Source organism: Vigna radiata, chromosome 2, assembly GCF_000741045.1.
Source record: "Vigna radiata var. radiata cultivar VC1973A chromosome 2, Vradiata_ver6, whole genome shotgun sequence".
Classification (NCBI taxonomy): domain Eukaryota; kingdom Viridiplantae; phylum Streptophyta; class Magnoliopsida; order Fabales; family Fabaceae; genus Vigna; species Vigna radiata.
The window spans coordinates 16,711,890-16,725,665 of NC_028352.1; the positions used below are offsets into that span (position 1 = coordinate 16,711,890).

The following is a 13,776-nucleotide window of genomic DNA, read 5'->3' on the forward strand; positions in this document are numbered from 1 at the left end:
TTCTAGAATAAGTAATTTGAAAGTCATTTTTACACAAGATAAAATAGCCATTTTCAAAAGCATGGGTGTAGCTAGAAATTATGGGAGTGCAAGAAAAAAAAGCATCATGTAGTCAAGTTTGTCAAAAGGCGTCTAATTAACTTAAAAATTGTTTCATATGCTTTAATTTCTTTTAATTTAGGTTTAATTGCTTCTTTTGTCTCCAGTTTGGTTGAAGTGTGTCAAATTCATCCCCTTTTAGAAAAATGTTCATTTCGTCCCCGTATAGAAAAAATTTATATCAATCAAGTCCGTTAAATACAAATTAATGGTGTTAAAAACTTAAAGTAAGTTTTGAATAATAACCACTTCATGGGTCCGATCCCTGATTTTTGCAGTGGATAAAGTGAGTTTTGAAAGCAATGATTTTTAACGGAGATGACTTGATTGACACAAATTTTTTCTATATGGGGATGAAATTGACATTTTTTTAAAAAGGAGACGAATTTGACACACTTCAATCAAACTGGGACAAAAGAAGCAATTAAACCTTTAATTTAATAGTTATAATGAAAGATTGCTCTAGGACAGTTAGATTGTTGTAGGGTACTAGAATGGGTGAACTTGATATATTCTGTTTTGAAAAGAGGAAAGGTAAATTGTTTGACACACATATGTGACATTTGACAATGCCTAAGTGTGTTTGTAAGTATATATGTTCCTTCAATCTTAATATTTCAGCACCTAAACTTTGATCCTACCAACCGTTTGTTGAAAGGTGTCTTATAAAGTGCTTTAAACCCAAGCAAACTGCGAAATCAGGCACTGGTGGGAAAATGTTAGTAACAAAAGTTAGAACAGTTTTCAATTTCTTCAACCACCCCTTGTCAATGCAGTCTTTGATAGATCGCAGGATCCAATTCCTCTTCCCAATTGCGTTGTACTCAATTCTGATCTTAGGAGCTGCAAGGTTAGTGCTGGATAGTTTGAAGATGAAGCAGAGCTCTGTTCTGAGACTCTATGGCATGCCACATGGTGGAAGAAGCAGATTACCTGTTGTAATTTTGGCAGAGGACCGATTTGAGGATAATTGCAATGTGTTTGAAGGGACTTGGGTTTGGGACAATATGTCCTATCCCCAATATGAAGAAGAGAGTTGCCCTTACTTGGTCAAGCAAACCACATGCCACAAGAATGGTAGACCTGATTCATTCTACAAGAATTGGAGGTGGCAGCCTAAAGGATGCAACCTCCCAAGGTTTTGTCAATTGCCACCCTTCTCTTTATGCACATTCTATCTTTCTATGATTTGCCTTTGTTTCCTAGTTCAATGATCATTAGAAAAATCACACTTTATTTTTATTTGAGTGAATAATTCAATCACTAGTAGTATAATATGTTTTTTATGGGGTGACCTCCAAATTTTTTAACTCCCTTTATGTTTTTTGTATAAAAATATTTTATGTTCCTCAGATGTATGATTTCCCTTTAACATGAGTTCTTCCTCATCTACCTTTTACATTATCATTCAATCACAAACAATAATAAATATGTTAACTTTTAATATAACTATTGAAAAAGTCATATTGTCAATGGTTTTTATATGATGTAAATAATTTTACACTTAATGTTTATGAAATTAAAATGTATTTCACTGAAAAGAATTTCTTTTAATTATTTCTTCTGCTAGCTTATCGTAAGCATAAACAGAAAACTGTTTCAAGTTTCTAGAGTAAACATTACATTGTTGTTCCGAAAGAAAAAAAAATAAAAATAAACTCTAATTCTCTGCTAGTTTTCTGGTACGGTTTTTCTATTGAGATTTCAAAATATACTGATATTGATATATTAAAAAAGTTTTTAATATATTTTAAAACATCAAAATAATATCCATGTATAAAAAAAAGAAGAAAATCCAAATTCGGAGAAAAATATTCACTTTTCTGACTTTGGAATAGTGAGGTTTACTAGATTGATCTGGTTTCTTGACTTCAGATTTAACGCTTTGAAGATGTTGCACATGTTGAGGGACAAGAGGATAATGTTCATTGGAGACTCATTACAGAGAGGCCAATTTGAGTCCATGATTTGTTTGATACAATCTGTAATTCCTGAAGGAAAGAAATCCCTCCAAAGAATTCCACCAATGAAGATCTTCAAAATCGAGGTACATGAATCCATGTCTCTCATCTATCTAAACACCAAACTCATAAATAATATTACTATATCTTACAGCCTCTGAAAATTCACTTGATGAAATTGGAGCAAATTCAAAAATTCATTCTTAAGAAATTTGGTAGGACACATGAATTCATGAAAATGGGAAAATCTTACTCTTGAACCCAGAAATCATGATTGTGGGTCATATTCAGTACTTTCAGACAGCAGTGTGTTAGGTGTTCAAGAACTAATGATGTCAAGATCTGTAAATTGTAGGGACCAATAATTAGGAACTAATATGTCTAACCCTTAATCATTCAAAAATGAATTGGGGTTTCATTCTCACCAAATCCACTTTTCTAAGATGTTCTGTAGCTTTGTTTTTTGTAGGAGTTCAATGCATCGATTGAGTACTATTGGGCTCCATTCATTGTGGAATCCATTTCAGATCATGCAACAAATCACACAGTGCACAAGAGAATGGTCAAGCTAGACTCAATAAATAGCCATGGCAAACATTGGAAAGGAGTGGACATTCTGGTGTTCGAGAGCTATGTTTGGTGGATGCACAAACCTTTGATCAATGCTACGTGAGTGTCCAAATGCTAAGTGTAGTTGAATATTCAAAGCAGAAACTTCATTCTTCCTTTACTGAAAAGGTTTGAAAAATGTTCACTTTTTTTTTGTTGAAGATATGGATCACCACACCATGTCAAAGAATATGAAGTTACCACAGCATACAAGTTGGCTTTGGAAACATGGGCTAATTGGTTAGAATCAAACATCAAACCACTGACTCAAAAGGTGTTTTTCATGAGTATGTCTCCAACACATCTGTGGTGAGTTCTCAATCTTTTTTCTCTGTAAAAATTTGTGCAATTTGAATCATCATTTTCATTATTTTTCGATGATATAAATAAAGCACAGCTTATTTCTTGAGGACATAAGATGAGATTGTTTAACAGTTCTTATAGGTTCTTAAAAGTGTCCTAAGGATAAAAACAAAATGTTTTTCTATCTTATAACATGTAATTCCCTTTTTCACTTTTTGGCTCCAATTTTTTTTTTCTAGAATAATTTACTAGGAATTTAATTTTTCATTCAAAATCTACTGAAAATTATTTTAAAACAAGTGATGTAGAAACCAAAAGGTCAAGCGCGCTTGTATCCTCAAACCCCCAGAGTTTTTTGAAAATGCAAAAGTGAACTACAATGAATGATGTGAAAAGGAAAAATAATAGAAGCAGGCATGCTTTAACTCATTCAATTCATTTTCCTTCATTTGTATTTGGACAGTTCCCAAAAATGACAACTGATTTTCCATCTTCAGGAGCTGGGAATGGAAACCTGGATACAATGAAAACTGCTTCAATGAGTCATACCCAATCCAAGGTCCATACTGGGGTACAGGCTCAAATCTTGAAATTATGAAGATAATACATGATGCACTACAAGTACTGAAAATAGATGTCACCCTTTTGAATATCACCCAATTATCAGAGTACAGAAAAGATGCTCACACATCAGTTTATGGGGAGAGAAAGGGCAAGCTATTGACCAAAGAACAAAGAGCCAACCCAAAAGATTTTGCTGATTGCATTCACTGGTGCCTACCTGGAGTCCCAGATGCATGGAATGAAATCCTATATGCATATCTATTGAAGGGTTATCAAAACTTCTCTTGACGTGGGCAGAGAAGCCATGAAAGAAAGCATAAGCATCTCTCAAATGGGGGGGCACACATCTTTTCTTCATGCTCATCATCATTCAATTCCATTTTCAGAAACAAACTTTTTGTAAAACAGATGTAGATACCATGTAACTAACTATCAATATCAAGTAGATAGATACCATTTATACACCAAGTAAAACATTTTTCAGGTATGCAGCTTGAGAAAGAAAACAAAATAAAAGGCACCTTTAAAACAACGTGCAAAAATTATTATCATAAATAATTTATTATTACCATTTCTTCATGGAAACCGAAATAATGTAATTTTCAGTAAGCACATCCACCTTGAACATGCAAAAAATGAAGAGCCAAAGCAACTGGTATGTCATTATTGTATTTACAGCAGCTCCCACTCACTTTCTGAATCATGCTCCTCTTGCACATTGTTTGATTCCATATCCGTTCTGGTGCTTAATGGTAATAAAGTTTCCGAAAAATCATGTCTAGGCTCAATATCACAGTCTCCATACCATATTGCTAACTGTTCATACTCCTTGGATAACCTCTTCTTTGAAGCAAATGCATCCTGGATTCTTTTCTGCATGAAAAGGAAGATCATAATATGCAATAACTTATATCCAAGAATAAACTTCATTTCCTCTTCCTACCCCACCTGTTTTCATGTAAAACATATACAGAATCAAGGGAGATCTGTCAAAGCAACTATATTTTGTTCTATGTCGAAAAATAACATTATAACTATAGCTTTTAAAGAGTAGCAAAGTAGCAGTGGTGTTACTTGGTAAGTACTAAGTTGTACTAAGGATAAAACACAAAAATACAATGTCTACTTAGTTTACACATTAAAACATAATTAGAAAGGCCAAGGAGAATACCTTATATGATCGAAGCTTTCGAGTTCTACAGGCAACTGCATGGAGTTCACTATCAACCACATTTACACAGCTTTTCTCCAGCTTCGGATCATCATCCTTCAATTGAATGACTTCAGTGCAGGATTCAAGGGAAATCATCAGAGATTTATCTGAACAAGCAAAAGTCACTTTAGATAGGAGACAATACACATATATGAAATGAAACATGTAATCTTTGATTATAAGATTCCTCAATAAAAAATTTGTTCCTATTTTTATTTTTCTCGAGTAATATACAGGATAAATATTTTTATCTACATCACTTTATTTGAATTTTACACAAAATGAAATACTGAAAAAAAAAACTAATGAAAATGGTAATTATCTGTGTGGATACACTATGTATCAGGGCTTTGGATAAACCATACGACTTGCAAAAGCAGCAGGTTTACAAAGTTAATACAGCACAGATGGCTTTAACTTGGATAACATAAAGCCAAAAAAGCCATATAGTGAAGTAAGTTATTCAGATATTTTTTTATTTTATTTCATCTGGAGCTCAAAATTTTTGTCAATATATTATTTGACCCAATTGTTTAATTTAACTATATCTGATCTGGCAAGCATCTTATAGCGCTGTATTGAGAAGAACATATATGCAATTCCCAAGTCTACATGAATTATCCAAAGACATTATTTCATTGATCATGAAATATACAACAGATGAAAGAAAAATTTCTCATGCATAGAAATTTGGAGATACCAACCTTTTGATCCCATAGATTGACAGAAACCAGAGAACACCAGACCACTCTGAGGTTCCGTGACTTGACCAGCTGGATGGGTGGAAGATTCACAACATCCAGGCAAAACAAAACTATCTGAAATACACGGAGAAGCATCACCTGGATTTCTTTTGCAAGATTCATTTTCAAAGGAGTATCTTCCATGCGACTCCGAATACAGACTGCCCGAAGATAAGGAACTACTGGAACATGAAGGTTCTGTCCTTGTCATAGGCCTTTCACTTGACACTGAAACATCAGATGAAACTTCAGCTAGTATACCATGTGTGTTCTGGTTGGCATTAGATGATTCCCTAAACAAGGAAACATTAGTTGATTCTTCCTCATCTAGAGACTGGGAACTCAACACTTGGGATGTGGATGAATTCCTAGCATTTTCTTCAACAGTCAAGCGTGAATTTTGTGGTGGATTCACATCTCTGTTATCATTTGTTCTGATTGAAACTTTGGATCGACTGTCGAAAGAATCAAAACAAGGTTCTCGGTGTATAGGAAATTCCAGGGATTCTTTCTCTCCAACAGAGATCATGTTCAATGGTTTAGGAACAGATTCAAGAGCAACCACTTCACTGCCTGTATGGATGTTTTCTTTTGTAGATACAAAAGTTCCTCTGGATTCATCACCAACCTCTTCCTGAGGAATGTAAGAATCTTCCATCTCTAGGGAAACTGTGCAAGATTCGTCACTAACTTGATTTACGTTCCTGGTATGAACACCAACTTTCGGAATATCAGCAATAGAAGTGCCATTAGTATCGTGCAATGCCAAAGAAAAATAATTAATTGGAATTTCCTCGTCAAGACTATGGGGACTCCACGCCTGGGAGGGGGATGAATTCATAGCATTTTCATCAGCAATCAGACATGAGTTTTTCCCTGCATTCTCGTCTATGCTAACCTTTGTTTTGATTGAAACTTCCCATCCACTGTCAAAAGTATCACAAGAAGATTCACTGTGTATTGGGAATTCCAGGGATTCTTTCTCTCCAACAGACATCAAGTTCATTGGTTTAGGATCAGACTCAGCAGCAAACTCTTCAAAGCAGGTGTGGAAGTTTTCTCTCTCAGACTCAGAAGTTCCTCTTGAGTCAAGACCAACTTCTTCCTGAGTGATGCAAGAATTTTCCAACTCCAGGGAAACTGAGCACGATTCATCACTCTCTTGATTTGCAAGGATGTTCTTGACAGGAACGCCATCTTGATTATAATCAGCAATACCAATGGAAGCCTCTTCAAAGCTGATGTGGAAGTTTTCTTTCTTAGACTTGGAAGTTCCACTTGAGTCAACACCAACTTCTTCTTTGGTGATGCAAGAACCTTCCAACTCCAGGGAAAACAAACCCAATTCATCGATGTTTTTGACAGGAACACCGTGTTGCTTATGATCAGCAATATCATTGGCATTGGAATTCATCAATGCCACATGATAATGATTGATGGGATTTTCCTCATCCCTTTTTTTATTATTATCTTTACAAACAGAATCTACTGAAAAGTCAATTTTATTTGTCTCAGCTACTAGAAGATGATCTTCATATTGTGAATTGACCGATGAATTTAAGGGGAGCAGTTCATGTACAACTCCAGAATAAAACTTTTTCACACTATCTCCAACATTCTGTACCTGATTCTCAAGATATTTTTTAGCATCCTGAATACAACAAATAAAGAGGAAAAAACAAAGGAACTTAAAGATTGCAATGTAACCAACGTCAAGATATGTTATACATGTACAAGAGAATGAACAAAGATCAAGCAACAAGTGTAAATCTGTAATTGAATTGTTTAAGTTCTTTGACTACCAGAAGAAGGAAGTTCTTTAAACCATCCCATGGATAGCAATGCATTAATTATAGGATAAAAATAAAGTCTTCTATTCTTGAGGTTTAAAATACAAGTTACAAAATATGGCAAAGATGAGGAGGGAAGACAAACAAAAGAAAAAGTAGAAAAACAATGAAATAGTACCTGGCATACAATATCATCCACTTCGTGGCACACTGCTTCAAACTTCTGGTAAATATTCCCAACCCATTTATTACGGTTAAACCTCAAATCCATCATGAACTTGTAACACTGTGCCAGGACTAGAGCTTTGAATCCTCAGGTTCGTGAATATAGCATTTCAATCCTAGATGAAACTGCAACAACAGTGTAAGAAGGATCTCACACATATTAAACAAGCATACAGGCAAAATGATAACATGCCAAACAAAACTGTCTTTCACGTGAAAATATACATATTAGATGCTTCTCCTTAAGTTTTAATGCCTATCATAGAAGAAATGGAAACAATCCCACACTTCAAAATTCAGCTGCAATACCACGGTTTGAGCAGTATCTGAATTGCTATAAACCCTTGTCCTAGTCAACTACTCCCTTTAAACCAAAACATATTCAGCAATAATAAGTGCATTACTAGAATAAAAGGCTTTATCCAAAAAGGGAAATTCCCTCATCCCTTTTGCTTAACAATAAAAAATCATTGAGGCAATTAAACAGGCACCAACACAACTCCAAGTTTCAAATTTTCATAGATTTTTTCTAGCTCAATTTAGCATATAAACATTTCATACTTCTAGAATCAACTCCAATTTGATTTTAAAGTCACAAATAGAACCCCCTGAATACTCCTATCCATACAAATTGAACTTTAATTTGATTTGTAGTCATCGTAATTTAACATTGCTACACAAAATACACGGTTTAACACTTTCAAAGTACTTTACTTCTGGATGGAATATCAATAACAACAAGACAAAGACAATAACAATAACAATAAGAAGAAGAAGAATAGGAATAAGAATAATTCATGAAATACCCAATTCTCTATATGTTCATATTATGGTGATGGAGCCATCAGAACCAATACAGTAATACATAAACAAGTTCTAAAGATGCATGATGCACATATTCTTATCATACTATACAGCACAAAGATGATCAAAACATGCATATGTGAGTGCAGAGCATTAAGTAGCAGTGAGAACAAAAAGGGTATGCAAAAGATGAAAACTTTAAAGCATCAAGAAAGGCCCTGATCAATTCTCAGGGGAAACAAGCATATGGGGTGTGATCAAATAATCATGGCCAGAATTCAATTTAAGTAAATTATAGGATAATAAGGAACATACAAAGGAACGGTGATCAGCAACTGGCAACGTGAACAGCCGATGACCGATCAAACACAATTGAGATGCAGGGTGGAAAGAGGTTCCGAATTTGAGGCTGAGGAGTGAAATCAGAGGGTTTTAACAAAGAGAGAAACCTTCACTCAAACAAAATAAATTTCTGTATTGTTATTATATTTACTCAAACTACGGAGGACTTTTTGCAAGTACTATTTTCTACTAGCTTTCTTAATTTATTATTTTTATTAAAATTTTCAAATTCAATTTATTTTTTAAAATATTTTATTTTCTCAATTTAGTTTTCATATTCAAAAGTTCACAGATTTAATTTAAATTGGCAATTTTTAAACACTTTATTTCTTTTATTTTTCGGTTAATCCAACCTTAAAACACATAAGGTATTAAGAAATAATCTATTTCTATTATTTCTAATTGTTTAAGTTCTATGTCACTATTATATTTCGTATTATAATCATAATACCTTATGTACTATAAAATAAAACAATAGATAGGTCATGCATCATGGAACATGAGAGTGATTCTTCCTACACATCTATATTTTCTTCGTGCAACTTTAAAATTTTAATTTTACCATTTTCTATTGAAAACAAATTCACTTTCAAAAATCAACTAAAAATTTACGTATTTCAAATATTTTAAAACTTTAATTAGTTTTTCAAAAATTTTAAAACTTTAATTAGTTTTAAAAAATTGATAAAGTCTTAACCGACTTTCAAAATCGGTTAAAAAAATTCTTTAACGGTATTTCTTATTTTTATATTTTAATTTACTTTTTTTCATTTTATACTAATAATAAAAAAATTAATAATAATTATTTTTATTATCATATTAATAATACTAATATTATTATCATTATTAACGAGGTAAATTTAAAAAAAAAAAAGAAAAAACTTATTAAACTTATTTTATAAACTTTTTATTATATATAAAACACTAATTAAAAACCACTTCAAGCTTTATTTCTTCCTGTCTAAAAAAACCAATTTCCATAGGGTTCCAATGTTTTCCCCTCTCTGGTTCTGCACTCTCTCCATCTTACTCCCAAAATCTAACCCATAAACTTTGCTTATCAGAAACTTCCTACACCATCTAGGTCCTAGGAGCAACATTTCTACCGGATCAATTTTCTGTTTTAATCTGGTAAGTGTTCTTTTCTTTCTATCATTCAAATTAGGGTGGGGATCATGCAATGGTCCTGTTGCATGTAGGTGATTCAGGTTTTTCTCCAATGATTAGCTTAAATACTATTTTAAAAACTAATTTCTATCTCCAATTGGGGATTTATAGGTGCTGCCAACTTCATTGGGTGAAAGGTGTTTATCTAGGTCATCTTGTGAGCTAGGAATTTTGCAAGGTAAGGGAAGTTGGGACTTGTTGTTTGTGTTCTGCGTATTGGAATGTGTATGAGATGAGTGGCTGTTTGAAATAAAAATTTCATGCATATGTATGTACTGATTTGGTATGGATGTTGTTTGTATCGTATTTTGGTAAATTTGCATGTGAAACCCTCTTATAGAATTTCTATCAATTATGAAACCCTGAAATGATGTGTATGAATTGGTGTGATTGGAATTGGATGTTGATGCTTTGTGATTGTTCAAGGTGTGGTTGATTGAGGTATGTCATTGGGTCAGGAAATAAGAAATTATTAAAGATTCAAGATCCTGTTAGGAGAACGGAGATGGCTAGATTGAGAATTTTATCCTCTAAGTTGTTTTGGCCAGTTTAGGTAATTTAGAGATGTTAAATGTAACTTATTAGAAGTGTCAAAAGTGATAAAAATAGTATATAACTTGTAGAATTAGGATTGGGTATACACGTTGATGAAATTGAGTAAATTGAGTGTAGATTTTTGTTAAATCATTATAGAATGTGTTTATGAAGTGTTAGAAGCAATTAGATAGGTTAGATTAATCATATAGATCAAGTTAAGAGTGTTAGAAGTTCATCAAAATTATTAGAATTGATATGGGAGGGTAGAGTTGCTCAATTATACAGTTTTAGGGTGCTGCAGATCATGCAGAGTCGCCTAGCGCACTCTGTGCGCTCTGCGAGGGGTTTTTATCAGGAAAAGTTCGCACAGCGCACCACAGGGTGTGCGCTCAGCGAATTTTCTACGACAAACTGAGTGTTTTTTGTGTTTTTGACGTTTTGGGAGTTTCGAACGTTCGTTTTGGACGTTCTTTAGGTCGTTCTAGAGGTTTTTGACCCTTCCGGATCCATTGTGAGGGTCTCCAAGCTTTTTAAATTAAGGAAGTGTTGGTAATAATATGCTATAAAGAAATTTGTATTAATAAAGGATGTTTTTGTGAAAATATATCATGTTTGATGAATCTTGGGAAGTATGATCATATCAAAGTGATAGTTTAGTATTTAAATAAGGTCTCTAGGTGAGATCCTCATACTGTTTAGAATGAATATATGAGGCTTTCATATGGGGGTTATCCCTAACACTCTAACGGTCATTCAATCTCACTTAGAGAAGATTGACGTGTGTGGTGAGAGTAGTGGGAGGTCCTAGTAATATGTGCTACGTGGAGGCCTATTATTCGGTAAAGGGCTTACACTTGTGTGTGGTAGGGTGGAATCCATTGGCAAGGGCCTTGCAAGGCAGTAGAGGTCACCACAAGTGCAATACCCGCCCCAGATTGATATTCATTCTAATCTGGACGAGTCTGGATTGCATTCTAACATGCTAGGACATTATATTTAATTTGTTCTGTGAATATGTTGTTTATTTTAAACCTGTAAGATATCATGGCTTGTTTTTCCAACTCAACTTACCCTTGCATTGTTTGTTCTGTGTTTTGTATGTGTGTGTTTTTTCTTTTACAATGATCATCCAACTTTGGATGTGAGCAGAGTCAGAGGATGTTCCCTTGGAGCAAGCTTTGGAGGGAGATGATCCAACTACTACCTCTTAGGATCTTTATATTAGACTCCTTACCAATAATTTGAGAAACTTTTAGGTTATTTGTATTTACTTAGTCTCTTATTACTGCTCTTAGATCTTCATGTTATTTTGAGAGATCCTTATGTATTTAGAATTGAAAATTTTCTATTCCTTTTGGATGAATGTAAATATTACTACATCACCTATGTTCTTAAGCTGCTTATCATACTATAATGGCATGTCGTGTTATTTTATATTAGAATATATAATTTATGGGATGTCACATTATGGTATCAGAGCGGTTTTTATCCTTAGTTATTCCTGTAGGTTATGTGCATCCCTTGCTTGTGCTTGTGTGCTCTTAGATGTACATAAGCGTTTATTCTTGAACCTTTGAGTGAGACTAATGGTTTTATTCTCTTTATATAATCAAAATATGGCACCTAGGCCTCCTCCACCTCCACAACCTGATCAATCAGAAATGATGAGGATGATGGAAGCCCTGATGGCTTCTATGCAACAATAGAATGCGGCTCTGGTACAACAAAATACCATGGCTTTGCAAAACTTGGAAGTTGCTCGGGTTGCAGCAGAAAATGCCAGAGTGTCATCTGAGAACACTCAGAGACAATTTGTGGAGGTTCTTACTAGTGGCAGAGCTACAGCAAGCCCTTCTTCCTCTTCTACTGCTGCTCGACCACAGGAGTGGAGCTTAGAAAGTTTCCTTCAACATCACCCGGCCAAGTTCAATGGCCAATGCACACCAGATGAAGCAGACCAGTGGTTCCACGACATGGAGAGGATTTATAATGCAAAGAGGTGTCCGGAGGATAGCAGGCTAGCATTCACCGAGTACCTTCTGACTGGAGAGGTCAGTCATTGGTGGAGCAGCTTATGGATGATCCTGGAAGAGAGTAGGACTCCGATCACTTGGGAGTTGTTCAGGCAGAAATTCTACAGGGAATATTTCCCTGATAGTGTAATATTTGCAAAGGAGGTTGAGTTCTTGGAGCTGACTCAGGGGAATATGTATTTGTCTAAGTATGTTGATCGTTTCAAGCATCTTCTCAGATTTAACACCATGGCGGTTGATGAAGATTGGCAGTGTCACAAGTTTGAGAATGGCCTGAGGGGTGATGTAAAACTGATGGTGATGGGGCTAAGTATTAGAGATTTTCCTACACTGGTGGAGAAGGCCAGATCTTTAGAGAAGGCAAAATTGGAGGTTGAGAGTCAACAAAAGCAATCTCAGAGAGTTGGAGGGTCGATTACCTCTAGGGGTGGATCTAACTTTAGGAGGACCCCATATTTTAGACCACCTTCTCTTAGTTTTGGTGGATCATCTTCTTCTTCACATTCATCAGGACAGCAGAGTTAGTCCTCTTCTCATGGCGGCTTGAGATGCTTTGGCTGTGGAGGACCTCACATATTATTTGTGTGCCCTCAGAGGATAGGCTTTCGGAGGTGCAACCATTGTCACCAAGAAGGTCATTACGAGAGAGACTGTCCTATGGGCAGGAGAGCCAGTGTTCAGCCTCAGTAGGCAGGAAGATTTCAGCAGAGAGGAGGTATCCAACCTCAGGCCACAGGCAGAGTGTACGCTTTGACGGGAGCATATGCTACTGCTTCAGGTAACCTGATCATGGGTAACTGTTTGCTGAATGAGAAAGTTTGTGTCGTACTGTATGATTCTGGAGCGACACACTCCTTTGTGTCACAATCTTGCGCTGAGGAGTTGGGGTTGTCAGTGAGAGAGCTACAGTGTGATTTAACTGTATCTACTCCCACTTCTGGGTTGGTGAAAACGTCCACTGTGTGTGTTAGATGCTCAGTGATAGTTGAGGGGCGCAGCTTCAAGGTAAACTTGATATGTTTACCTTTACAGGTTTTGGATGTCATCTTAGGGATGGATTGGTTATCTGCTAATCGCATTCTTATTGATTGTAAATAGAAGAAGTTGGTGTTTCCAAGTGATCTGATGGAGATGTCCTTGCCTCTTGGTGTGCTAAGGCAAGACATAATAGAAGGTGCAAGCTGTTTCTTGATAATGTCGCATGTTGAAGTGAACCAAGACTCAGACTCTTTGAGTCAAGAAACTTCTGGTGCAAATCTACCGGTAGTCAATGAGTTTCTTGATGTATTTCCTGAAGAAATACCTAGTCTGCCTCCTCCGAGGGAGGTGGAATTCTCCATTGATTTACGGACAAGTTTAATAATCCATCAAACTTATGAAAGATGA

At 35.2% G+C, this 13,776-nt stretch overlaps 3 protein-coding genes across 10 annotated transcripts; 2 read left to right on the top strand and 1 right to left on the bottom strand.

Annotated features, from left to right (window-relative positions):
* Positions 1-589: 589 nt before the first annotated feature.
* LOC106756406 (protein trichome birefringence-like 31) lies at positions 590-4,153 on the top strand. Its single transcript, XM_014638823.2, has 5 exons — positions 590-1,237; positions 1,975-2,146; positions 2,530-2,729; positions 2,832-2,978; positions 3,470-4,153. The coding sequence occupies exons 1-5, from the start codon at positions 816-818 to the stop codon at positions 3,822-3,824; spliced, it is 1,296 nt and encodes a 431-aa protein (XP_014494309.1). The 5' UTR covers positions 590-815; the 3' UTR covers positions 3,825-4,153.
* On the bottom strand, positions 1,267-8,787 carry LOC106756404. 8 transcript variants are annotated; one of them, XM_022778701.1, is made up of 6 exons: positions 8,627-8,787; positions 7,461-7,633; positions 5,454-7,143; positions 4,708-4,856; positions 4,229-4,409; positions 1,267-1,301 (listed from the first exon to the last, which is right to left on the bottom strand). In XM_022778701.1, the coding sequence occupies exons 2-6, from the start codon at positions 7,554-7,556 to the stop codon at positions 1,282-1,284; spliced, it is 2,136 nt and encodes a 711-aa protein (XP_022634422.1). In that variant the 5' UTR covers positions 7,557-7,633; positions 8,627-8,787; the 3' UTR covers positions 1,267-1,281. The 8 variants fall into 8 exon arrangements, 7 of the variants coding, with proteins under 7 accessions (XP_022634422.1, XP_022634421.1, XP_022634423.1 ...); XM_022778700.1 differs by lacking the exon at positions 1,267-1,301 and adding an exon at positions 2,141-2,402; XM_022778702.1 differs by lacking the exon at positions 1,267-1,301 and adding an exon at positions 2,595-2,790.
* A 3,303-nt stretch (positions 8,788-12,090) lies between these two features.
* On the top strand, positions 12,091-13,776 carry LOC106752684. The gene is made up of 3 exons (XM_014634419.1): positions 12,091-12,910; positions 13,169-13,395; positions 13,489-13,776. The coding sequence occupies exons 1-3, from the start codon at positions 12,091-12,093 to the stop codon at positions 13,774-13,776; spliced, it is 1,335 nt and encodes a 444-aa protein (XP_014489905.1).

What these genes read in the sequence shown, in the direction of transcription:
- LOC106756404 (XM_022778699.1), bottom strand. Translation starts at nt 7,556, where the DNA reads ATGATGGATTTGAGGTTTAACCGTAATAAATGGGTTGGGAATATTTAC. An exon ending in TGGATGATATTGTATGCCAG is followed by an intron (nt 7,144 to 7,460) that starts GTACTATTTCAT and finishes TGTTGTATTCAG; the next exon opens with GATGCTAAAAAATATCTTGA. An exon ending in TCAATCTATGGGATCAAAAG is followed by an intron (nt 4,857 to 5,453) that starts GTTGGTATCTCC and finishes TTGCTTGTTCAG; the next exon opens with ATAAATCTCTGATGATTTCC.
- LOC106752684 (XM_014634419.1), top strand. Translation starts at nt 12,091, where the DNA reads ATGGCTTTGCAAAACTTGGAAGTTGCTCGGGTTGCAGCAGAAAATGCC. An exon ending in ACATTCATCAGGACAGCAGA is followed by an intron (nt 12,911 to 13,168) that starts GTTAGTCCTCTT and finishes CTACTGCTTCAG; the next exon opens with GTAACCTGATCATGGGTAAC. An exon ending in TTGAGGGGCGCAGCTTCAAG is followed by an intron (nt 13,396 to 13,488) that starts GTAAACTTGATA and finishes GATTGTAAATAG; the next exon opens with AAGAAGTTGGTGTTTCCAAG.
- LOC106756406 (XM_014638823.2), top strand. Translation starts at nt 816, where the DNA reads ATGTTAGTAACAAAAGTTAGAACAGTTTTCAATTTCTTCAACCACCCC. An exon ending in AAAGGATGCAACCTCCCAAG is followed by an intron (nt 1,238 to 1,974) that starts GTTTTGTCAATT and finishes TCTTGACTTCAG; the next exon opens with ATTTAACGCTTTGAAGATGT. An exon ending in AAACCTTTGATCAATGCTAC is followed by an intron (nt 2,730 to 2,831) that starts GTGAGTGTCCAA and finishes TTTTTGTTGAAG; the next exon opens with ATATGGATCACCACACCATG.